The sequence below is a fragment of the Mustela putorius genome, unplaced genomic scaffold (genome assembly GCF_011764305.1).
Source record: "Mustela putorius furo isolate JIRA1106 unplaced genomic scaffold, ASM1176430v1.1 tig00000874_pilon_pilon_pilon, whole genome shotgun sequence".
Taxonomy (NCBI): Eukaryota; Metazoa; Chordata; class Mammalia; order Carnivora; family Mustelidae; genus Mustela; species Mustela putorius.
The window spans coordinates 7,483,501-7,506,934 of NW_025421505.1; the positions used below are offsets into that span (position 1 = coordinate 7,483,501).

General features: G+C 55.1%; 2 protein-coding genes across 2 annotated transcripts in view; one reads left to right on the top strand and one right to left on the bottom strand.

Annotated features, from left to right (window-relative positions):
* Positions 1-543: 543 nt before the first annotated feature.
* ADRA1D (adrenoceptor alpha 1D) lies at positions 544-19,264 on the top strand. Its single transcript, XM_045086040.1, has 2 exons — positions 544-2,684; positions 18,576-19,264. Exons 1-2 carry the CDS (start codon positions 1,568-1,570, stop codon positions 19,172-19,174), a joined length of 1,716 nt encoding a protein of 571 aa, XP_044941975.1. The 5' UTR covers positions 544-1,567; the 3' UTR covers positions 19,175-19,264.
* A 951-nt stretch (positions 19,265-20,215) lies between these two features.
* SMOX (spermine oxidase) overlaps positions 20,216-23,434 on the bottom strand; it is a 56,158-nt gene continuing 52,939 nt past the window's right edge. The window contains exons 7-8 of the mRNA XM_045086039.1: positions 22,313-22,444; positions 20,216-20,624 (exon numbers count right to left, since the gene is read on the bottom strand). Coding sequence (XP_044941974.1) covers positions 20,541-20,624; positions 22,313-22,444 — 216 coding nt within the window. The 3' untranslated portion in view covers positions 20,216-20,540. The remainder of the gene's footprint in view (positions 20,625-22,312; positions 22,445-23,434) is intronic.

A 23,434-nucleotide genomic window follows, 5' to 3' on the forward strand; every position in this document is an offset into this window, starting at 1 on the left:
TTCCCTTCCTCCTGCTACCCAACATGCCCAGCATGGCGCCCTGGTGAGTAATTTTACAGCAGTCAAATGAATGATCTCTTTCTGTCTCTTCCTACCCAGTCCCGCTAGTTAGCAAGAGGCTCCTCAAAGCCAATCCTCCACCTGTGTCCCCCATTCAAACCAGCTCCACACACCCCCTGCTCTCTGTCCTCCCTGTCCAAATCCTGGCCTGCCAAGTCCCACGCAGCCAACAAACCCAGTCACTGCTCTCGGGTCTTAACAATGTACTAATTTAATGTTCACATCATTAAGTAGACACTACTCTTATCTATTCTTACCCTCCTTTTACAAATGAAGAACTGAGACATGAAAAAGTCAAAGAGCTCCTAGGGTACATAGCCCAGATGTGGAGCCAGACATTTTGCCAACCCCCCACTCTGTAACCATCAGGCCAAGCGCCCTTTCCCACCCTCCAGCACTTCCTCCTTCCCCAGAAGGCTACTTATTTGTGTAACAAGGAAGTTTTATTCCGATATCTGATACGTAGTCAAGTAACAATGCCGAAGATGGTAGACATAAACCAGTGGGTGGTGGGCAGGGTCTGAGAGCCATAACCAAATGGATTCTTGTTCCTTTTCCCATCACAGACCAGCAGTGGCACCTGATCCCTCCCCGGGCTCTCCCCACTCCACCGCACTGGACAGAGGTGTTTGAGACACTCGCCTGGCCTGTGGCCAGAGAGGAGTAAGGAAGTGCAGCAGATCCCTCCAGGCAGTCCCAAGAGGCGACCGCCGCCGTACTGCGCGCTCCGGTCCGCAGTCCGCAGATCCCGGGTGCTTGCTGCTCTCTGGCGGCCGGAGCCGGGAGCCCGGGAGCCCCGGGACCCGAGAATCGCGCCGTCTCCGCTCCGCGCGCCCAAGGGTACCAGCGAGTGACCGAGAGGCTGGGGAAAAGGGCGGGAGGAAAGGGGATGCGGCGGAGGGGAAAGGGAAGAGGCCCGCGAGGGGCGCGGGAAGGGGCGAGTTGCTGACGGCGAGAAGAGAGGGCGGTCGTGGGTACCCGCGGCAGGGCAGGGGTGGCTGCCGCGGGGTGGGAGCGGGCGCCAGCGCCGCGACCCCTCCGGACCCCGGAATTGCTGCTCGCCGGACTCGCGCTGCCCCTTCTCCCAGCGCGTGGGGCGCCCCCTCCCTCCGCGCCGGCCGCCCCCTCCTCCTTCCCCGCGCTGCCCCTCCTCCGTCCCGCCCCCCGCGCCCGGTCGAGAGCGCCGCAGTGGCTTTGCCTGCACTGCCCGGCCCCTGAGCTGCCGCTCTGCCCGCTCGCCTGGGCACGCTCAGAGAGCAGCGCGCGTCTCCGGCCCCGGCTCTCCGGTCCGACTCCGCCGCCAGCCTCGGGAGCTCCGGCCGCTGCCCCGGCCAGCCCCGCTCCGCTCGCGGACAGCGGCGCTCGGCGCTACAGGAACTCGGGCAGGACCCCGACGGGACCCGCGCGCCGGGCTGCAGCAGGAGCCCCGCGGCTATGCCCGGGGCCCCTCTCCTGGCCAGCCGCCTGTCCTGCGCCCGGGCCCGGCCCCCGACGGCCGCGCGCTGAGATGACTTTCCGCGACCTCCTGAGCGTCAGTTTCGAGGGACCCCGCCCTGACAGCAGCGCGGGGGGCTCCAGCGCGGGCGGCGGCGGGGGCGGCGCGGGCAGCGCGGCAGCCTCGGAGGGCCCAGCGGTGGGCGGCGTGTCGGGAGCCGCGGCGGGCGGCGGCGGCGGCGTGGTGGGCGCGGGCGGCGGCGAGGACAACCAGAGCTCCGCCGGGGAGCCTGGGGGCGCGGGCGCGGGCGGCGAGGTGAACGGCACAGCGGCCGTCGGGGGGCTGGTGGTGAGTGCACAGGGCGTGGGTGTGGGCGTCTTCCTGGCCGCCTTCATCCTCACGGCTGTGGCGGGCAACCTGCTGGTCATCCTCTCGGTGGCTTGCAACCGCCACTTGCAGACAGTCACCAACTATTTTATCGTGAACCTGGCCGTGGCCGACCTGCTGCTGAGCGCCACGGTGCTGCCCTTTTCAGCCACCATGGAGGTCCTGGGCTTCTGGGCCTTCGGCCGGGCCTTCTGCGACGTGTGGGCCGCCGTGGACGTGCTGTGCTGCACCGCCTCCATCCTCAGCCTCTGCACCATCTCAGTGGACCGCTACGTGGGCGTGCGCCACTCGCTCAAATACCCCGCGATCATGACCGAGCGCAAGGCGGCCGCCATCCTGGCCCTGCTCTGGGCCGTGGCCCTCGTGGTGTCCGTGGGGCCCCTGCTGGGCTGGAAAGAGCCCGTGCCCCCTGACGAGCGCTTCTGCGGCATCACGGAGGAGGCAGGCTACGCCGTCTTCTCCTCCGTGTGCTCCTTCTACCTGCCCATGGCCGTCATCGTGGTCATGTACTGCCGCGTGTACGTGGTAGCGCGAAGCACCACGCGCAGCCTCGAGGCGGGCGTCAAGCGAGAGCGCGGCAAGGCCTCTGAGGTGGTGCTGCGCATCCACTGTCGCGGAGCCAGCACGGGCGCTGCCGACGGGACGCACGGCCCGCGCAGCACCAAGGGCCACACCTTCCGCAGCTCCCTATCCGTGCGCCTGCTCAAGTTCTCCCGCGAGAAGAAGGCGGCCAAGACGCTGGCCATCGTCGTGGGCGTCTTCGTGCTCTGCTGGTTCCCCTTCTTCTTCGTCCTACCGCTTGGTGAGTGACCCGTCTCCCACCGGCCCCTTCCTTTGCTCCGTGAGCCTGCAGCTGTGCCTTCCCGGCACCCGGACTGGGATGGCCTTCCCAGGCGGAAGGTGACTCTCCACCTGGGCCCACAAGGTTGACTTAGCAACCTCTCTGGTGTCTTGGGCAGGTGCGCTTTGTGGTCGACAAAAGAGAGGCCCCTCGTGCTTGCAGGGTTCGTTTTGCAAGCTTTGAACTTCTGTCCTTCCCCTCTCAATGGCCATGACAAGCCCAGGGTTTGTTTTCACACTCCCAAACCCCTAAATATAAGAGATCTGTGGCATCTGTGTGGATGTCTGCTCCATAGGATGTGGTCAGCAGTGTACATGTTCCTCTAAATACCCCACCCAACACACACACACACACACACACACACGCCACACACATTCACAGACACAAATGCCAGCACCCAGTGGTGGGGTCAGAGTGCATGCTGGTGTCCCAAGCCCGTACCTCAGCAGGGACGCGAAGCCACCTGCTTTCTCCAGGAACTCATTCAGTTCCTGGCCAGGAGACCCTCCCTTTCTGGTGTCTGTGAATGCTCTGGGCTCTCACTTCTGAAATCTCTTCTTGTAAGTAGGGAGGGGGCTGTGTGGGATCAGAAGGAAGGGGATAGGGACAAATTATCAAATGCAAAGTTAATATCGTTCATCATTGCTTCTGACATTGACTGAGTCCTTTAGCTCTCTTGAGAACTTTCCTGTTTCTCTCAGCAGCTTCCCTGCAGTCCTGGGAGGTGGGCGGCTGTTCTCAGGGGCTTTTTCCCACCCCCTGAAGGTCCCTCCTGGAAACCTCAGGGCCGGGTCAGCTTAGGGAGGAGGAGGGGAGCATCGTCTCTGGGGACGTATTTGCCCTGAGTCATTTTGCCCATGGCTGCAACCCCGGCTGGCTCAAGCTGGGCCTCCCCTGTCTTGCCCAGGCCTCGCTCCTTCCACACTGTGCAGCGGAGTCAGGAAGGGGACAACAGCTTCCCTCTGCTCCCCTGCAGGCCCTCTCCACACAGCGGCCATAGTGAACTTATATTATAAATTAGAGTGTTACTCTCTGCTAAAACCCCTCCATGCTTTCCAGCTGCCCTGGGAACAAAATCCAGACTCTCCACCATGGCCTGTGAGAGGGTGACCTTCAAATTTATTATTGTCCAAACCAAAACGAGACGTTATGAATATTTATGCTGGGATCCCAGGCACAAACCGGGACAGTGGGGGCAAACCCGAACATGTGCTTCCCCTCCTGGAAGGAGGGCCCCGGGTGATGGCCTCATGGCTTTGCTTCCCTGCCCCTTGCTTGTTGCATGCCTTGGCTTCTCGGACCCTCTTCCGGTTCCTTACCTACATCGAGCTCCTGCTCTTGCACTTGCTCTTCCCTCCATCCCACCTGCCCTCCACAACCCCTCCTGGCTAACTTTAGGTCTCCGTTTAAATGTCCCCTCTTCAGAGAGGTCTTCCCTGATGCCTCAGCCCTCTTGTGTCCTTCTCTGGTCTCTCTCCCTTGGGGCCCAAGTTTCTCTTTCTTTACTGTCTCCTGCGTGCTGCTTGTTTGGTGTCCCGGCCCTGCACTGGCCCCAGAGCTCTTCAAGGGCAGGGCCTGGGGTCATTTTCAAATCCACAGTGCCGGCACAGCGCCTGGCATATGAGGAACAATGTGGCACAACAAGGACCACAGGCTCTGGCACCAGACAGGCTGGGTTCAAATTCCAGCTTTGCTCCGACTGGCTCTGGAAGTTCCCGAACGTCTCTGTGCCTCTGCGTCCTCGTCTAGAAAATCAAGGTCATGGTGATGGTAGCAGGGCCCACGTGGGGACCCACCATGAGAATTCAGGAAGCTGCTGTGTGTAAATCTAACCATTGCTTGTCACGGGCTCCCTGAGAGCTAATGCTTTTGTAGTAGTCACTCTGAGTACATCGCTGACTTGAAAATCAGCCAGCCAGAGGCTGCTGTGAGGGTGTAGGGAGGCATGGACACTAAGCAACACACTTGGGGGCCAAGTAGGCAGGCAGGAGAAAGTCAGTGTGTCCCCACTCCTTTAGAAACCTGCCCCAGATTTAGTACCCTCCCCACAAAGCTCCCCACTCAGGTTCCTTTCCTCCCATCAACCAACCCCTTCCTTATCCATGCCCACCCTCATTCACCCCTCCCCCCACTTCACACTGCACCCCCATAGGGAATGATGGAGCTGTGTACAGAAGGCCACCTCCCATAATGTTCTTTTAACTTCTTTTAAAATTTCCAGTTACAGAATGATGCACAGATCATGAGAAAATGCTAGGCCGAGGGTCCCTGTACCCGTAATCACCCATACAGAACAGCTGTTCACGTGTTCCTATATTTGCCTCAGATCCCTTTCTCTGTTTCTCTTTACAAAGACATAGAACACAGACAAAAGTAAGTTCCCTCCTGCGGTCCCTTCCTCCTCTGCTCCCTCCCTCCCCAGAGGTAAATCTGGAATCTGTCACCCCATTCATCTCTTTATACTCTTACCGCAAATATCTATATCCATAGTAATGTATAGTATTGTCTTGTCTGCCTTTAGGATGTGTAGAATTGGCAGTATGCCGTGCACACCGTTCTTCAGTTTGCCTTTCTCATGCAACATTACCTCGCTGAGATTTACCTGGGCTGGTTCACTGTAGCAGCAGTACAGTATTCCATTCGAGAATATTCCATGGGGTGTTACGCAGTCTTGTGCTGAGCATTTGATTTTTCATAGTTTTCACTGTTCTGGTCAACACTGCAAAGGGCTCCTACTGTTTTTGTTTTTTGTTTTGGGGTTTTTTGTTTTGGGTTTTTTTGTTGTTGTGGGGGGTGTTTTGAGGTTCAGAGCATGCTCCTCTTCCAGGAAGTCATCCTTAACTTTCCATGGCCTTTGGCTCTTTTTCAATCCCTCCATCTCTGCTGCTCCTCACACTTGGCGTCGGCCACCACCCACCCCCCCCGGCGTATCCTTGTCTCTTCCTTCCTACCAGTCTGGTTTGTGCCCAGCCTCCCGAGCCCCAGAGCAGAGCCCAGGGCCGCGGGTGGCGCCAAATTGAGTGGAATCTGGCAACAGTGAGCAACCAGGACAGAGGCCAAGCAGGGAGACAGAATATTCCGATCTTGCCTCTGCCATGGTGTGGCTGGGAGGGCGGTGCTTGCAGTGGGGGTGGCAGTGGCTTGAGGGCTGTGCAGAAAGGAGAACCAGCCAGGAGGTCCTGAGACACCCCCCCACCCCCAGCATTGGGCCCAGGTCTGGAGAAGGGAAGTTCCTTTGAAGGAGCAGGGACAATTCAGAGCATCAACTCTGGGGAGGAATGTGGAATCCAAGGGTCTGGCATATGCTGGTAGGGGAGTGCCAAGATATGGCCAGGGTGGAGGAGGTTGAAACCTTGGATAAAGGGGACCAAGAAGGGGGTGGTTACCGAAGCAGGAGCATGGGGACAGAAAGAGGATGGAGGGGCAAAAAGAAGAGCGGGGCTAGGGGTAGAGCTTTGGGGAGCACCCACTTTGAAGGAACCAGAAAGAGGTCAAGAAGGGGGCCACCAGAAAGAGTGGCATCTCCCTCCTCCTGGACCCTTGTTCCTGGGCCAGGTGTGATGAGCACTGGAGGTGGAGGGCTTGAGAAAGAGCAGTGTGTGCCAGCCAGGGCTATAGCTCATGGAAATGAAGGCACCTAGTAGGTCCACAACCCAGGGGTTGTCCAACAGACCCAGGGTGCCCCTCCCTGCTTGTCCACACTCAAAACCAAGAAGAAGCACAAGCCACAGCCGCAGTCTGTCACCTGCCTGACCTTTAGATGCCAGTCAACAAGGCCAGGAAGGAAGGTATTGGCTCCTTCCGGGGCACCCCGGGAGCTGTGTGTGGATGCAAGAGGCATCACTTGCCCTCATGAGGGGGTCCCCACCTGCCTGAGCCATTCACTCCATCCGCGTGCCCACGCCCCCTGGAGTGCCCAGGACAGCCCTGTTATGCCTGCCGAGTGGTATGATTACTAGCAATGCTCCCCTTTCACCCTCAAAGGTGTTCCAGGCTGAATGACAGAATATAGGGTCACCAATCCTTGGGGCCTTTGGAGGAGGGGCTCTGGGCAGCCCTTCTCAAGACAGGCAGGCAGTCCCTGCTCTCACCTCAGCAAGCTGACGTGGAACTGGGTGCCTTAGAAAATTACAGGATGTCGTGTAAAAGTCCCTTCTGACACCTAGAGGAACCCAAACTTACAGAATGCACATATGGAAAGGGGCAGCAGTTCTGCAGACTTCCCTGGGGAAAGGGGGTTTGGTAGGGGTGCAGCGGGTGGGAAGGGCCCCTGATGAAAGCCTCTGCCCTAGGGCACTTCGTGCGAGAGGCTTCTCACCCCCAGAGGTCTGGGCCAGCCTTTGGGGGCAGAAATCCCTGCGAGCAAGAGAGGAACAGAGAAACTGGGGAGAAACCTTGCCCCAGCAAGTGCCCATCTGCACAAGAGCTCTCTTCCTCTCCCAGGCACCTCCAGACGCATCTTCTCTTGTGGGTTCACTGCATCAGGCTCAGGTCCCCCCTTAGCCATCCCCAGAGGTGGACCTGTCCCCTGGAACATACACATACACACGGACATGACAGCCCCTCCCCCCCCCCCCCCCCCGCCGCCTGCCTCCAAGCTCCCTTCCATTGGGCAGGTCACTGAGCCTGATTGGCCTCTGAATGTGCACGCTCGTGCAAAGTAGCCTCAGAGGCTCACAGCCCATGGCGCCCTCCCAAACACGCCTCAAGGTGGGCAAGCTGTCTGGAGGCTGATGTCAGAAGTCCTGGGACAGCCCAGCTGCTGTCCCAGACCCCACATCTAGCCATCTGTGAGCCATACCTGGGCTTCCTTCCCGGCCGGTCAGGCTCGGCCCTGTGATATCGCCATCCTGCCCACCCCTGGATTTAGTTAGGGGCTCCTTCCTGCTCCCCAAATATTCTGTACATGCTTTGATGACAGGACATTGTAATTGCTAGTATTCTTACACATATCACAAAGCGGCAGGACAGAGGAAACTATACAAATACAGACATAGAAAAGTAGAGGGGCCTGTCGCCTTGGAGGCATGAAGTGGAGAGTCCATGGCAAGAGGAGTCCTGAGATGAGACAGGATGCCATCAACAGGTGGAGTAAATAAATTGTGCTGTGTTGTTAAATTTGCTGAACTACTATACAGCTAGGAAAAATAACGCAATGTGGATGGATTTCAGGGACACTATGCTGGACCAGCTGAGCCAGATCTGAAATTAAAAGCACACAATCTACACGATTCTGTGTATATGAAGTTCAGAAACCAGCAAAACTAGTTGATGATTAAAGTCAGGTTGGTGGGTATACGTATTGGCTGGAAGAGGGAGCAAAGAAACCTTCCGAAGGGTTGAGAATGTTCTAGATCTTGGTCTGGGCAGGGACTACCTTAGCATGTGCATATGTAAGTCATCAAGCTATACTCTTAAAACTTTATAACTTGACTGTCATAATCTGATGCCTGAATTAGAAAGAGAGAAGGCGGGAGGAGGCAGGAGACAGGCTTTAGCCACGCCGAGGAGTCAGTGTCCAGACTGGCAAACACGCGTGGGCAGCCGGCTAGAGGGGGTCGATTCCTCATGTGCATCTGAGTGTTGGCCAAATGCCAAAGGACTCCTCTGCAGATGTTCCCTGAGGTCACGTGGGGGTCTACAGTCACAGGGGGATTGGTAAGGGATGCTTGGTGGCAGGTCCTCAGCAATGCCATTAAATATCTCCTGGCCCAAAAGCCTGAAAAAAGGGCTGGCATCACATCTCCTAACTGTGCCTTTGTGACACCTGGCACATAGTAGGTGCTCAGTAAACATGTGTAGAAGGCAGAAGTGGTGGATCTCATAGCCTCTTCACATCCCCCATGCCAAGGGTCTGAGTGGTAAAGCACAGTACACTCTTTCTTTTTGGTTTTCTTTTATTCGGATAAGAACACTTAACCTGAGATCTACCCTCTTAACAAGTTGTGACGTGTACAATGCACTGTGTTAGCTGTAGACACAGTGTTGCATAGTAGAACTCTGGAATGTAGTCATCTTAAGTGAAACTTCATTTATTTTTTTTAAGATTTTATTTATTTATTTGACAGAGATCACAAGTAGGCACAGAGGCAGGGAGAGAGAGAGAGGGAGAAGCAGGCTCCCTGCTGAGTAGAGAAGCCCGGTGCGGGGCTCGATCCCAGGACCCTGAAATCATGACCCGAGCCGAAGGCTTTAACCCACTGAGCCACCCAGGCGCCCCTGAAACTTCATTTATGCTGATGGATCAGCAGCTCCCTAGTCCCCCTCCTCCCAGCCCCTGCCATTGCTCTCTCTGATTCCAAGGACCCAGCTTCCACAATGTCAACCCAAGCCCAGCCTTGGTGCATCCCAACCTCCATCCACCATCCCAGCACTGAGAATTATTCTGTTTTGTCTTATTTTGGTTTTGAGGGTTATTTTGAAGAACATCCAGAAGCCTTATCAGTTCATCTATAAGTTCTTCAATATACATTTCTAGAACTCAAGAAGTTTTTTTGAAAAAATAACCACAACCCATTATAACACATAGAAATAGTTGTTTAAGGGCAAATATGGTCTTCGTAGTGTTCAGATGTTGCCAGTCGCGTCATAAATGTATCATTTGTTTGACTCAGGATCTGAGAAAGGTGCCTGTGTTGCATGTGGTTGATTTGCCCACTTGGTCTCTTTAATTGGTAAGATTCCCCTCCTCCCACCTTTTCCTTGCAATTTACTTAGTGAAGAAACCAGATCATGTGTCCCGAACAGGTGCCCACGGTCTGGAGTCTGTGTCCCCGTGGGGCCATTCAGTGTGTCCGTCTGGTCCGTGTACTTCCTGTGAACCGGCTCAATCAGAGTAAGTTTCAGTGTTTGGACCAAGAATTCTTCCCTTTTGTGCTGTTACGAGTGGTCAGTGGCCCCGGTACCTGATAAGACGTCTCAGGTTCTGCTCGTACTTCTCTTCCCCCAGAACCTAGAAGCAACCATTTCTTCAAAGAGCCTCGGTCCCTTTTAGTGGTAAATGATCATTTAGAGATCACCGTCTGAGCTCTCAGCTGCTCAGTGAGACTAAGTTGGCCCCTGAATTAGCAGACAGAGCTAGTATATTTTATTTTTTTTGTAAAAAAAAAAAAGTACACCACTAACGGGATGTACCTAGGAGCCGCCCCTCCGCCCACATCCCCCCAACAGCAGAAGGGCATCCAGGGCCAGACAAATAGTTCTCTGCCAGCCCCACAGAGTTCATGAGTCCTAAGGCAAACACGGGGGCACAGGATTTCTGATCTATTCCCAGTCCATCTTGAGCCAGAGTATCCGTCGATTACCTCTCACCATGGAAAACTGGCACTGCAAGGAATTCAAGAGAATTGGCTTGACACAGCTGGCCCCATGGTGCCCTCACATCACCCCTTCATGTTCACACAATCCAGCAGAGACCAGGCCCCTCGGGCGGTCACCTCTTCCTGACAGCCTTCCATGATTGTGCCCACTTCAAAATGACCTTATCTCCTACCACTCTCCCCTTCCCCTTCTCTGTTCCAGTGATCCCAACATCTTGGTTGTCCTCCAACATCTCAGGTTCCCTGTTGCTTCAGGGCCTTTGCACATGCCCTTCCACTCTCTGGCATTCTCTTTCCTCACATTGATGTGTGGCTCAGTCCCCCCTCGGGGTCTTTAGGTCTCAGCTCAAGTGTGCTTGATTAGAGAGGTTTATTTGACCCTTTACAGTATAGCAAAGAGGTTTGCCGGCAGCAGATGTCCCAGGCTCTCTTGGCAGAGGAACTACTGAGCTTCAGAGTCAGAGCCACTGAGCAAGCAGTTGAGAGAAGGGGAGAGAGAAAGGCAGCATGGGGTGGGGAATTCCTTCTCTCCCAGCCCTACTGGTGAGAAGACACCTGACCATCCAGGAGAATGTGGTATTTCTAACTGCACTCTATCTCTCCGGCCAGAGAGAAAGGCTGCCTGTGAATAGAAAAGTCCCCAGTGATGGAATGGGTGGGAAAGGGGCAGGCTGGGGTGCAGCCTGATATTTCATGGTCGGCTGCAAGTTATGAGCAAGCCTGGCTGTGAATTCTGACATTCTGCCAAGAACAAGTTCCCTTCTGGTGGTGCCAGAAGAAAGCTGTTAATCACACAGCCCGCCCCATGGCTTCACAACTGTCATTCCCCAGCGAGGCTCGGCCAGCTCGGCCGCCTCTAGCCTAACCAGCATCTCAGTAGCATCTCCATCTCCTAGACCTGGACATCTCTGGTCCTTAGGCATGGAGGCTGGCTTGGGGATCATCAAGGCTGCAAACACAAATCTCACGGGCTGCCTCAGTTTCCCCAACAATGTGTGGGCCTGGTTGGCCCGGCCACCATGCCACAGAATGAGCCTACCTGTTGACATAAGAGAGAGGCCCTGCCTTTTGTGGCTAGTGGCTACCCAGCTCCCCTCAACATTAGGTTAGACTCCTGACTGAGGCGCCCCAATATAGGAAATGGGGGAAAGCAGATGGGAGCAAGACTGATGGGACACTCACATGAGAGCAAGGCCGAGAAGAGAGAAGCAAGCAGGAGTTGGGTCTGTGCTTATCTCCCACCTGTGTTCTTACTACTCCTCACAGGTGCCTAGAGGTGATCCCTCAGCCCCCGCTGAGGGTCAGGCACCTGTGTTAGAGGCTGGGATGAAAACAGCCATCAGTTTCATTGCTGCCTTCAAGAAACTGATCATCTAGGAGGGTAGATGGAACAGTAACAAATTTTATTAAATTGCGGACTTGCATAAAAGAGCAGGTAACCCAGGGAGGTAACCTTGGGGAGGACGCCAGCCCCAAGGCTCGAGGGCTGGGAAGGACGAAACAGTTGGGGCCAAGCAGAAAGGCAGAAGGAGCCCAGCCCCCTATGGGAGGACCTGCTCTCAGCTTCATCTCTCAGCTTTTGTCCAAATCTGGAGGGGAGCGCAGACAGCACTGGGTTCTAAAAAGTCTTGACTGCAGGGGCACCTGGGTGTCTCAGTGGGCTAAGCCTCTGCCTTTGGCTCAGGTCGTGATCTCAGGGTCCTGGGATCAAGCCCCGCATCAGGCTCTCTGCCCAGCAGGGAGCCTGTTTCCTCCTCTCCCTCTGCCTGTCTCTCTGCCTACTTGTGATCTCTCTCTCTCTCTCAAATGAATAAATAAAATCTTTTAAAAAAAAAAAATTTGACTGCAACTGCAACACAAGAAAGCTTGGGGTTAGTCCTCAGACCCGCTGGAAGCCACTTGCAGTTTTCAGAGGTTTAAGGAGAGAAACCAATTTTAGAAAAAGCCTCCAGCAGCTGTGTGCGGAGTGGAGAGGCCACAGGACCCTTGGGGGCCAACGCAGCCATGCAAACAAAATGAGACGCCAGGCTAAGCAAAAGCCTCAGGAATGAGGTGAAGGGAAGGACCCTGCTAGAGACAAAATCAAAGGCACCTGGCATGATGGCCAGTTGGACACGGAGAGTAGAGAAGAGGGACTCACTGAGCAAACTCGGCAAGTGCCCAGCACCTACTGTGTGTTCAGTGTGCTCAGGAGGGCTTCAGGGCCATGGGAATGTAGTGCCAAGCAAAACAGGCACAAGTGCTGCCCTGGGGACTTGGCCGCAGACAGAGATGCTGGACAAAATGAAAACTCAAACAGTATGGGAGGAGGCGGGTAGGTGCCACGGAGAGCAATAGCCCCAGTTGAGGGGGATGGGAAGTGCTGGGGTGGGGGAGGGCAATTCGATTTTACGTGAGAAGCCAGGGAGACCTCACTGCAAAGCTGAGCACACGAGCTGGGCAAAGAAGATGATGAGGAAAAGCAAGTGCAAAGGCCCTGTGGTGGGAGTGTGCCTGGCATATCCAAGAAGTAAAATGGAGGGCAGTATGGCTGGAATAGAGTCAGGGGGTTAGGAAGGGAGGATGGCAGAGGGGTTGGGGGGCCACATGTCGAGCTGTGTAGGTTGTAGGCTTTTACCGGGAGGGGGAAGGGTAGCTCTTAGAGGGTTTTGGAACCTAAGGAGTGACTTGATCCATTTTTTTTAAAGATTTTATATATTTATTTTACAGAGAGAGATCACAAGAGGGCAGAGAGGCAGGCAGAGAGAGAAGAAGCAGGCTCCCTGCTGAGCAGAGAGCCCGACGTGGGGCTCGATCCCAGGACCCTGGGATCATGACCTGAGCCAAAGGCAGAGGCTTTAACCCACTGAGCCACCCAGGCGCCCCATCCATTTATATTTTTAAAGAATCGCTCTAGCTCCTGGGTTGAGGATAAAAAGCAGGGTATACGCACGGGGAGGAGGGTAGCTATTGAGTTCTGACCTTGCGTCCTTCCTCTCTGCCCTCGGTGACTCCTTTCTGTAACCACTACCCTCAGCATTGTTCTGCAAACATGCCAGGGCCACTGCAGGGCCTTTGCACGGGCTATTCTCACTGCCTGAAAAGCTCCCCCCCCCCATGTGTCCACATGCTCAATTCAGCCCTTTCCTCAAATGTGATATCCTCAGCAGGATGTCCTGCTTTCCTGGCCACCTTATCCAAAATCTATCCCACCCCACACAGACACACAAATACACACCCCCTAGCTTCTTTCCCTGCTTTACTTCTCCTTAGCATATTTAATTATCTGATATGTTTGCATTTTCCTTGTTTATCCTGTGTCTTGCCAGCCTGGCCTAGTGAAATGTAAGCTTCATGAGGTCAGGGTAAGTGTGACATGGCCATAGATACCCAAGTGGAGAGGTCTGGGAGGCAGTTAGACCTGAGTCTGGGGAGAACCGTCTGAGCTGGAGATAGAACTTATGGGCATTCTCATCTGAAGTTGGTATTTAAACCCATGAGCTGGGATGAAATCACCAGGAGAATGTGAAGGGAAGAGATTCCGGACTTCGGAGAAGGGCACTCTTACATTTAGCAGTGGGGATGTGCAGAAGCAGCAGCAGAGGTCATGGCTACGGAGTAGAAAATCCAAGAGTGTAGCACCCTGGGAGATGAGATGGCACCGGGTGAGACGAGAGGAGTCGGTGAGGGAGGGGGTGGATGAGAGCTGTGTTCGCAGGACAGGAGGAGCAGGGCTCTATAGCAGAGCAGTGAAAAGCAGGTGGGGAAGGGAAGTAGGCAGGTGTGGGCAGAAAAGAGAGAGGGGATGAGGTTGTAGCCCGAGACCCAGCAGAGAGGGTGCAGCTGGGACAGGGGCACGCTTGAAGGGGACCGATGGACGGAGGGTACCACCACACAAGGAGGCATGCTGACCCTGGGCAGGAGAAACCTCCTTCTTACCAAGGAGGCAAGGTGAGGAAGGCTTGAGCAAGTGCGCAACTTCTTGGCTGCTCTTTCCTCTGTGAAATGGGAAGTGATCGGCGGCTCAGGAAGAGGCAAAAGGGTGGAGTAAAGGCTCAAAGAGATGGTGCTGGACTTGGGGAAAGCAGGCTGAGGGTGAGGAGCCAGGTCCCTGGAAGCCCCAGACAGAGCTGAGTTCGGGAACCCTAACATACTCAGGGAGTGGGTAAATCACTCCAGAGTTCAAGTCTGGGTGAATACGTACAGCCCAAATCCAGAAGGATGTGGACATGGGAGGGTTGAGAAGGGAACATGGGGGGAGTGGTGAGTGACTAGGAGACTCAGCTAAGCAGGGATGATAGGAGAAATCCAAGGGCTGGCAGAAAGTCCAAGTGCAAATAAGAAAGAGAGGACGAGAGGCTGCAGTCGCAGTGGAAAACAGGTTTTAAGTGAAGAAAGGAAATGCTCAGGTTTATCTTTTAAAAGCCCCCCCCCCACCACCACCAGGGGCGTCTGGGTGGCTTAGTTCGTTGGGCATCTGACTCTTGGTTGGGCTCGGGTCATGGTCTCATGGGTGGTGGAATCGCCCCACATCAGCTCCAAGCTCAGCTGCTTGGAGACTCTCTCCCTCTGTCCCCCTCCCCTCTCTTTCTCTCTCCAAGATAGAGGAGTAAATCTTTAAAAATAAAAATAATAATAATAAAAGGATTGTTTTTATAATCCTATAATTAGGGGGTGGCATAAAGGGGGGAGGGTCCAGGACCAATAGGAGTTGGTGATGGATGGGATGCCGGGTGTGACAGAGAGAGGGGTTGGAATGTATGAAGCACCAGTGATGGGCCAAGTACATGTGGAGAGCTTACCATTTAGAGATGAGATAGGCATGCGGTGCCTGACTGGCTTATCTGGGAGGAGCATTTGACTCTTGATCTCAGGGTCATGAGTTCAAGCCCTACATTGGGTATACAGATTACTTAAATAAATAAACATTTTTTTCTTTTAAAGATAAAGTAGACAGAAAACTGATAGTCGCCTGCTATGTTCTTGGCACTTAGACGTGAGAAGATGTGCTATAGGGAAAGTACCCCTAACTGTGGGGTTGGGAAGGGTGGTGTGCAGAGGGCTTCCAGGTGGAGGTGTCGTTGGAGCTGGCACTAACAGGTGGAAGGAGGCAGTACAATCCGGGAGGAGCAGGAGCAAAAGCACCCAGGCAAGCCTGGGGAGGCCACTGTGGTCAGAAGGCGGCGAGAAGTCAGCGCAGCCATTCAGCTGATGCACAGGAAGACGAAAGACTGCTGAGGGAAGTAGGAGCCATAAGAGAAAGGGGAGCGAGGGTATGAAGCCGGGAGCCAGAGGAGCGGTGGGAGGCTAAGGGAGGCTGCCCCACACAGGCCTCTGTTTCCAGTGACAGTTGCCAAGTTGAGTTAGCGGGACTGGGCTTTCTGCTGGCAGGGAAGTCTGTGGGAGAGGGAGCCAGGTCAGGGCAGGAAAGGGGGCTGCCAGGCACTGAGAGACAGTGGCCTTGTCTCAGAGCCCCCAACTGCTCATTGGGGCTTTCCTGTAGCTGGGCTCAGGGGCTGGCACAGGTGGGTGCCAGGCCGCTGGAGAGAGAGAAGGCATATAGGCAAGGTTGACCTAAGTAACCACAAGTCAGAGGGGTTGGGAGAGCAGAAAGCTGGGAGTGGCCAAAAAGGGGCTTGTCCACTGATGACCCCACGGCTGGGTGACATTGCAGGGACAATGCCCATGAGCCAAGGGCCCATCCTCAGGGGTCTCAGGGCAGCTCCCCATTTCATCTATGCATGCCAAGAGCAGGGATGGGTTCGCAGCCCCCTGGAACCCAGAGGTCTTGGCCAGAGGTTCAAGCTAAGCACATGGAACACCAGATGCTGTCAGTGTCCCCTCCATGCCATCCCCTGGACCTTCAGGCCACATCAACCAATTTCCATCCAAAAACCTGCCCACATCTTTGCCCGGCTCCACCTACCCAAACTCTCATCATCCACGTACACAGCAGGCAGGAAGCGTGGGAAATGAACACCTCAGGGAGCAGCACAACCCGTGCCTGATGAATGAGGGTATAGACACCCTGCCTCCCTCACCCCGCTGCTGGGACCACTCTGAGGTTCCTGGACTTCCTGGTGTCCCAGAGCTCCCAGTGGCATTGCACCCCAGTTGCTCACAATGAGCAACTTGCCCTTGAATCCTTGTCTCGGGGTCTGCTTCCAAAGCCCAAAGTAAGGCAAGAAGCTCAGCAGGACAAGGAAGAAAATCTGGGGACAGGAAGGCTGAGTGTGGATCCCAGGTCTGCAGCAAGCTTCTGCACAGGTTGCTTGAACATAAAATAGAACAGTGTTTATTATGGCTGAGGGCATCCTCACAATATGCTGTGTCGCCCACAAATCTGAGCAAAAACCACGCCGATAACAGCACTGTTCGGCCGGCTCCGGGCTTGCAGCTGAACGCATAGTCCACTGATTTGTCATCCTGGGCTAAATATAAAAGAACCATGGCCTGAGTCAGAGTTATTTTGAGCACTGTGTCTTACTTTGCGGCCACCGAGGGATGCTATTCAGAGGGCCACCTTCCTGGGGGCTGAAGTCAACCCTGGTGGCCCCCAGGGCCAGGGACAACTGTCTAACTCCGCTCCTAGGGGGAAGTTGCCTCCTCAGCATATGCTGACAGATGCCCCTGCCTCCCCCAAACCCACCAGGTCTTGGCTTCTATTTCTGGCTACTCTCCAGATCCGGGAACTGGTCTCTTCCTGGGGCGGAGCTGTCCTCCCTCAAAAGCCACCCAAGAGGGAGAGGGGAAGTAAAGCAACACTAGTGTTTATTAAGAGCCTGCGAAGTTCTGCGCCCTGAAATGCGTGAATCTTCACGACATCCCTTCCAGAGAACTGTTACTGGATTTCGCAGAAAGCGTGAGACTTGCTCAGGGCTGCGTGACTGCGGTCTCAATGGCCTGTGCCTCGTGACGCTGGGCAACTCTCCTTCTTCTGCCACTGCCACTGCCACCGTGGGTCTTGGCACCAAGAATTCTCTATTTGGTAGGAGGTGGGTGATGGGCAAGTGCTCCCAGGTCAGAGAGGGGATAATGGTGCCTCTGCCCCCTCAATAGGGGACCTGCTTTCATTTCTCTGGGGGCCAAGGGAGGAGAGAGCACGGCCCAAGATTTGTCAAGGCCCCCTGGCCCTGGCCCACTCAGTCTCACGGGCACCTACAACTTTTGTCCCTGGTGGGATGTCCCTGTCACGGTCCCCTCCCCCGCGGCTGCTGAGGATGTGAGAACGAGAGTGGTTTTGGCTTTCTGCGTCATGCATGCCCTTGCGTTTTGTCCGGTGTCTTTTGAAGACATGACCCCCTCAGGTCAGTGATGGGGATGACAGGGGAGAAGTGGGCAGGGAGGAGGATCTTTCTGACAGTGCTCACACCCCTACCTGCCTGGCACTCAGCTCCCTCAAAGCTACCCCCAGAAGCCCTCCCTGACCACTTCCCCTGGGATGGCCCCACTGACCTCCATTCCAACAGCCATGGGCATTGTGTTTACTGAGGCTTAATTCTAGGCTCTTGTCTCCCACCTGCTTGAAAACATCCATGGCTCCGAACTACCCACAAATACATGTGGAAATTCCCAGTACTTCAGGCCCTTTACCATCTATCCCAAATGATGTTGTTCTTGGTGTATCCCACAGGACATTCCCAGGCCCCCAGGTGTACTCCTCTTGCCCACCTGTCCCCTCCTCTGCTGTCTCCCTCTGTCCCTCCTCATCTCACCACACTCCTGTCCATCCTCTGAGAACCCTGGAAGCTCCCCGGCCTCCATGCTGAGCACTACCATCACCCTGTCTTCATTTCCTTGGTAGTTTATGCACATGGGTGCTCAGGGAATGCAGCCATGCTTGATGTGAGCCCAGCACAGTGCCTGACGTGGAGCATGCCTTGGTCAACATTTAATTCAAAGGCGCTTACCCTTTTAGTGCCACAGACAGCCCTGCGCATCTGGCAAAGCTTGGCAGGGGGCCCTTCTCAGGGTTATGCTTTCAAATGCATAAACTAAAATACAAGAAATTGCAAAGAAAACTGATTTGGTCGAACACATCAAAATATTTGTGAATGAAATCTGTGAGTTAGTAAGTCATTTGCTTCTAGGTTAGGGCAGTAAAAGGATCTAGGGGTGCATTCGGATGTCTGTCGTTTCCAAATAGTGAGCAGGGTGGACAGCGTTTCAAAGCGTCTGCAACAACTGAATGTGACAGGAAAATATCTGGCAGGAACTGCTCATAGCAGGTCGAATCCTAGGAAACTGCCAATCTTGCACCCGTTTTGAGCTCCAAGAACCTTGATTGCATATGGCTCGGTCTCCTCCTGCACATGTTTGTTGCCGACACACGTCTTGAGGGAAATGAACAGTATCGGGTAGAAGTGAGTAAAATGGAAAATGATTTTTCCTCATCCAAGTTCATGGACCCCTCGAATTATATCAGGGACCCCTTGGGAAGAGAGACCTTGAGAGACCCGAGTTCACGACGCCTTTGTGCCCAGGGGCTACCTAGGCTTCCCTCTCCCCAAGCCTCCGTCTAACAGGCGTGACTCTCTGCCCTCCCCTTCCCCAGGCTCCCTGTTCCCGCAGCTGAAGCCGTCGGAGGGCGTCTTCAAGGTCATCTTCTGGCTTGGCTATTTCAACAGCTGCGTGAACCCGCTCATCTACCCTTGCTCCAGCCGCGAGTTCAAGCGCGCCTTCCTCCGCCTGCTGCGCTGCCAGTGCCGGCGTCGCCGGCGCCGCCGTCCCCTCTGGCGCGTCTACGGCCACCACTGGCGGGGTTCGACCGCGGGCCCGCGCCCTGACTTTGCTCCCGGCCCCGACGCCGCGCCCCCTGGGGCCCCGCTGGCCCTCACCGCGCCCTCGGCCCCCGGCTCCCCCGACACGCCAGAGGCGCAGGCTCCCGTCGCCGGTCGTCGAAAGCCGTCCTGCGCCTTCCTCGAGTGGCGGCTGCTCGGGCCATTCCGGAGACCGACCACCCAGCTGCGTGCCAAGGTCTCCAGCCTGTCGCACAAGATCCGCGCCGGGAGCGCGCGCTCAGAGGCCGCCAGCACCCTGCGGGCGGAGGTGGAGGCGGTGTCCCTGGGAGTCCCCCACGACGTGGCCGAGGGCGCCACCTGCCAGGCCTACGAACTGGCGGACTACAGTAACCTCCGGGAGACTGATATTTAAGGACCCTGAGCGAGGCCGAGGAGTGTGCTGGGGGAGGAGAAAAGGGGCTGCGGGTGGGGGAACGGGGGTAGGGGGCGGTGAGGGAGGCTGGCTTTGTTCAAGAGGCCCCCGGCCGGATCAGGGACGGGACACTGATTAGGGTGGCTGCTCTGGGGCCTCCCCGAGGAACTGAGGCGGGGAAACGTGAAAAGTTGTGGCCCCCTCCTGGACACGGGTGCCTGGAGCTCCTCCTTTTGGAGGAAGGGGCTGCAGGTTCCGGGAGGGGGGGCCTTTGCTCCCAGTCGTTTGAGAAACACTGCCCCATCCATGCCCTGAACCCTGGACAGACAACCTCAAGTGTGGCAAGGCAAGCCCACCCCTCCTCTTGGGGGAGATGGGGCGCAAAGGCCCTGCCTGGTTGTTTCCAGTCCTCCCCTAGGGAAAAAGTCAGTGGGACCAGGGTTTCTCAATGGACACAATTTCTCCTTACTGCCTGGAGGAATCCAGTGGACCTGCTGCCACCATCAATTTCGTGGCAGATTGGATGACTGTCCTACAAGCCTGTTGTATTTACCCATGGACCCACTCCCCCTACAGAGGCTCCTCCACTCATACCCCATCACCTGGCCCTGCCCCTCATTATCTCCCAAGGGCCTTACTGTTTACACTCTGTACATAGTGCCTGTGCCCATCACTTCTTGCCGGGATCTGGAGCCATCAAATGGGGAGAGTTTTATTTGTCATTTTGAGACATATTTATTGGTAAGAGTACTTCTATTTTGTCCAAACTGTGCAAACAGTCCCTCTTTAGCTTGTAAACCCATAAAGAACCACCCTTTTTTTTTTTTTTTTCCTGAACTCCTTCAAATTCTAAAGCCCCACAAGAGGATAGATTGGGTCTGCATTCACCTTTCTAATTTCAACTTAACTATCTCTTTAACTGATGGCTGCTATCCTCTAGGACTTTCAGCATGACCAAAGGACTCAGGGGTTTTGTTGGCTTTTAAAATTTACATGATTCGTCTTGGGAACCAAATAGTAATCGTAAGCATAAGTTTTTGCTTTGTCAGTCTCCCCAGATGAAACTGTGATGCCCTGAGGGCCTCCGTGAGGAAGGTGGCCATCAGTTAAATGGGTGGAACGTGAAAAAATATACAAGCCCAAGTAGACAAGTATACATGGTGAGTGAGAGAACACCTACCTAAACCATGCTTGTTGGTTTTGAGTGAATGTCCAACACTTGCTGCATTCTCAAGAGATTGCAGGTAATTCAGTCTTCAGCTGGATAACATCAACCACATACATACAGTCAGAGTGGTGTTGATGACTGTGATCCAGTGGAAAGCTGGTTAGGTGATACCCCAGGGTGTCTGGAAGTAGGAAGGTTCTAAAACTGGAAGAGCCAGCTGCTGGGGCCAACATGGACCAATATTTTGAACCAGAAGTTTCCATCCTGTACTGAGGAAGTCATCTGTTTGGAAGGTCACCACAATTTTAGACCTCTCATCCCATTTTATAAGGTAAAAAGATAGCCAAGAGCAGACATTTCCTACTGTGGGTCTGCAGCAGGTTCTAGACTTTCAGGACTTGCATCCCCCCAAGGCACAGGAAGGACAGTTTAAGGCAGGTGCTGGGAATATAATGCACACCCCAAAAAGGGCCCACTTTATAGCACATTGACCACCCTAAAGCTGGGGACACTGAGGGACAGTCCTTGCTATCTTCTCACAGAGGTGGGAGCCATCCCTCAAATCAGGGGTCAGCAAAGAGGCTCACCCCCTTGTCGGAGAATTGAACACTGGGCTACTGGGCAGGGGTTCCAGTAGCAGGGGAGGGTCTCTGAGCAGGCGACCGTGGGCTCCTACAAGCCAGGGCAGTTGAGCCCACAGGAGGTCAACAGTGCAGACAAGGGAGCAGGTTGGGGAGGGAACATTCATAAGGGGGATTTTAGGGGGTCCTCCTTGCCCTGGATAACCCAGTAGGTGTGCAGGCAGGTGGGGCCAGCAGCTTGCCCAGTACATCCAGTTGGCACAAGGATTAATCTGCAAAATGTATCTGATGTTCAAGACTCAGCCCCCATCTCCTGGGCACAGGGGACCTCTGCACACAGCTGTCTCCTCCTATACCTCCACACCAAGCCTCCAGGAGATCAGAGAGAGCTACAGAGCCCCCAGAGAGGCTGTGCCACGGGGACCCTCCAGGGACCCAGTTATAATCATCAATAAAGCACTGAGTTGGTGACCTTGGTGTCAGGACATGCCAAAGTGTCGTAGAGTGGCCCAGAGCAAAGGAGGGAAAGCAAGAGCCCTTCTGGAGGAGGAATCCTCTTACAAGTGATTTGGGGACATCTGGAAGAAGCACATTCTCCACACTATTTCCTGAGTCCTCGGGCACCCCAGTCCACACATCTGATTAGAGATACTGCCTCCGAGGTACACACAGAAAATGAAGTTGTTGTCTCCAGGAAGTCCTATGAAATGTCAGGCTGACTGGGAGAGTGGGAAGACTCTCTCAGCGCTCCTCAAAATGGGAATAATTGTTCCTTTACGATCTTCAAGGAATGGGGTGAGGCCTTGAGGGAGTTTGTGAGTGGGAAGGGGATGGCCCCGTGAGATGGGACAGGGACAGAATGAGCCTCCAACTTCACTGGCATTTGCCTAAGCCCTTTGCCCCTCACCATCCTTAGAAAGCCTCCTTCCTGCTTCCAGCTCCAGGCCCCAGCCCATTCTGCCCGCCCTCGTCTTGAGCTGGGCTCTTGCCACCCATCTTGCCTTGCTTCCCACACTCTTTCAGGGACCTCTGTCCCCAGCAGCCCCCAGAGCTGCTTTTGCAAGTCACCTGGGACATCTCACTTCCTCCATCTCCTCCCCTCTGTCTCTGCCACAGTCCACGCTGGGGCTGCGATGTTCTCCCTGCCCGAGCCACGCCCCTGGGATCTCTTCTGGCCCCTGACTACTCTCTCTCTCTCTCTCTGTCCTTATATGTCTCCCAAGGTTTTCCTCTCCCTTTCCTCAACTGTCCACACAATCTTATCCACTCCAAATCATCTCAATGACCACTTGTACATAAATGCCTCCCTAGGGTTTGTCTGTAACTCCAGATGTGTGTTCACCCTCCCCTTGGATGCTTCCCAAGCATCCCAAACTCAAGCCCACTCACCTGCTGCGAGGCCGTCTTCTCGACTCCATGTGGGCAAGGTAAGGACACTGGTGCTGAGGCCGTAAGCTCCTGGAAGGCCTGAGCCTGCCACCTTCTCCATTCCTTCATCTTCCCGAGATCTCCCCAGATCCCCTGCTCAAAAACAAGCCCCAAGTGTCCCTTGGCCTCACTAGTAGCTCACACAAGATCATCCAGGTCTAGAGGCCACTGATAGAATTCCTACCTCTGTATGGGGAGAGGGCTCCCTGTCCCCAGAGCTGCTCAGGGCTGGGTGTGAGTGTTCATTAAATCCTGGGTTGATGGAGTTGGCCCACTGACCCTTCCCTGGGACACTGCCCCACTGCCCACCCAATGCTCAACATCACTATCTTTGCAAGACCCTCACCCCCAATGGTGCCACCAGCCCTCACAAGGTTAGAGCCTGTGCCCTTCCCCAGCCAGAGAGCCAGATGTGCCCAGGACTTCTACGGAACACCTGCTCTTTGTGCCTTCCAGCCCACCCAACCCTCCACCTGGAGCCCCAGCCCAACCCTTAGTCCCTCCTGCTCCAGGCGCTGACAGGTCCCGGCAAGTTTTGAGACCTCAGTCGCCCTCCCCTCCGTGACCTGTCAGAGCCCCTGCTCCTCCGTGCCCTCCTGACCCTGTTTCTATTTCCATCCTGTTACAGCCCCAGGGACTTACATGTTCACCGGCCACTTGGAAAGAATTTCCTTTTTTTTTTTTTTTCTACTTCTTGTGGCTCCAGAGAAGCACAAAACCAGATGCTCCTCAAGGCTAAACCGGTCCCGCAGGCTCTGCTCAGAGTCGCTCTCTGGGGAGCCCTGCCGACCCAGGTGGTGCCAGCGGCAGTGGGGCCTTCAGGCAGGGGGGCTGCCCTGGACTCTCCCACCATTTGGAGCTGGCTCTCTGCCCTTCCCCCAGCCACCCCTTCGCAAGAGCAGGGAAACAAAAGGCATGCTGCATTCTCAAATTACTCTGGTTAGGAAGAACGAAGCAAGAATCGCAAGAATCGCAGGAGGCATTTAGAATCAAGGAGAAATCCAGGAACTGGGGCCACAGCAGCCTGAGCTCGCAGAGCTGGGGGGGGGGGGGCAGAGGGAGGGATATGCTGGAGGCAACTGG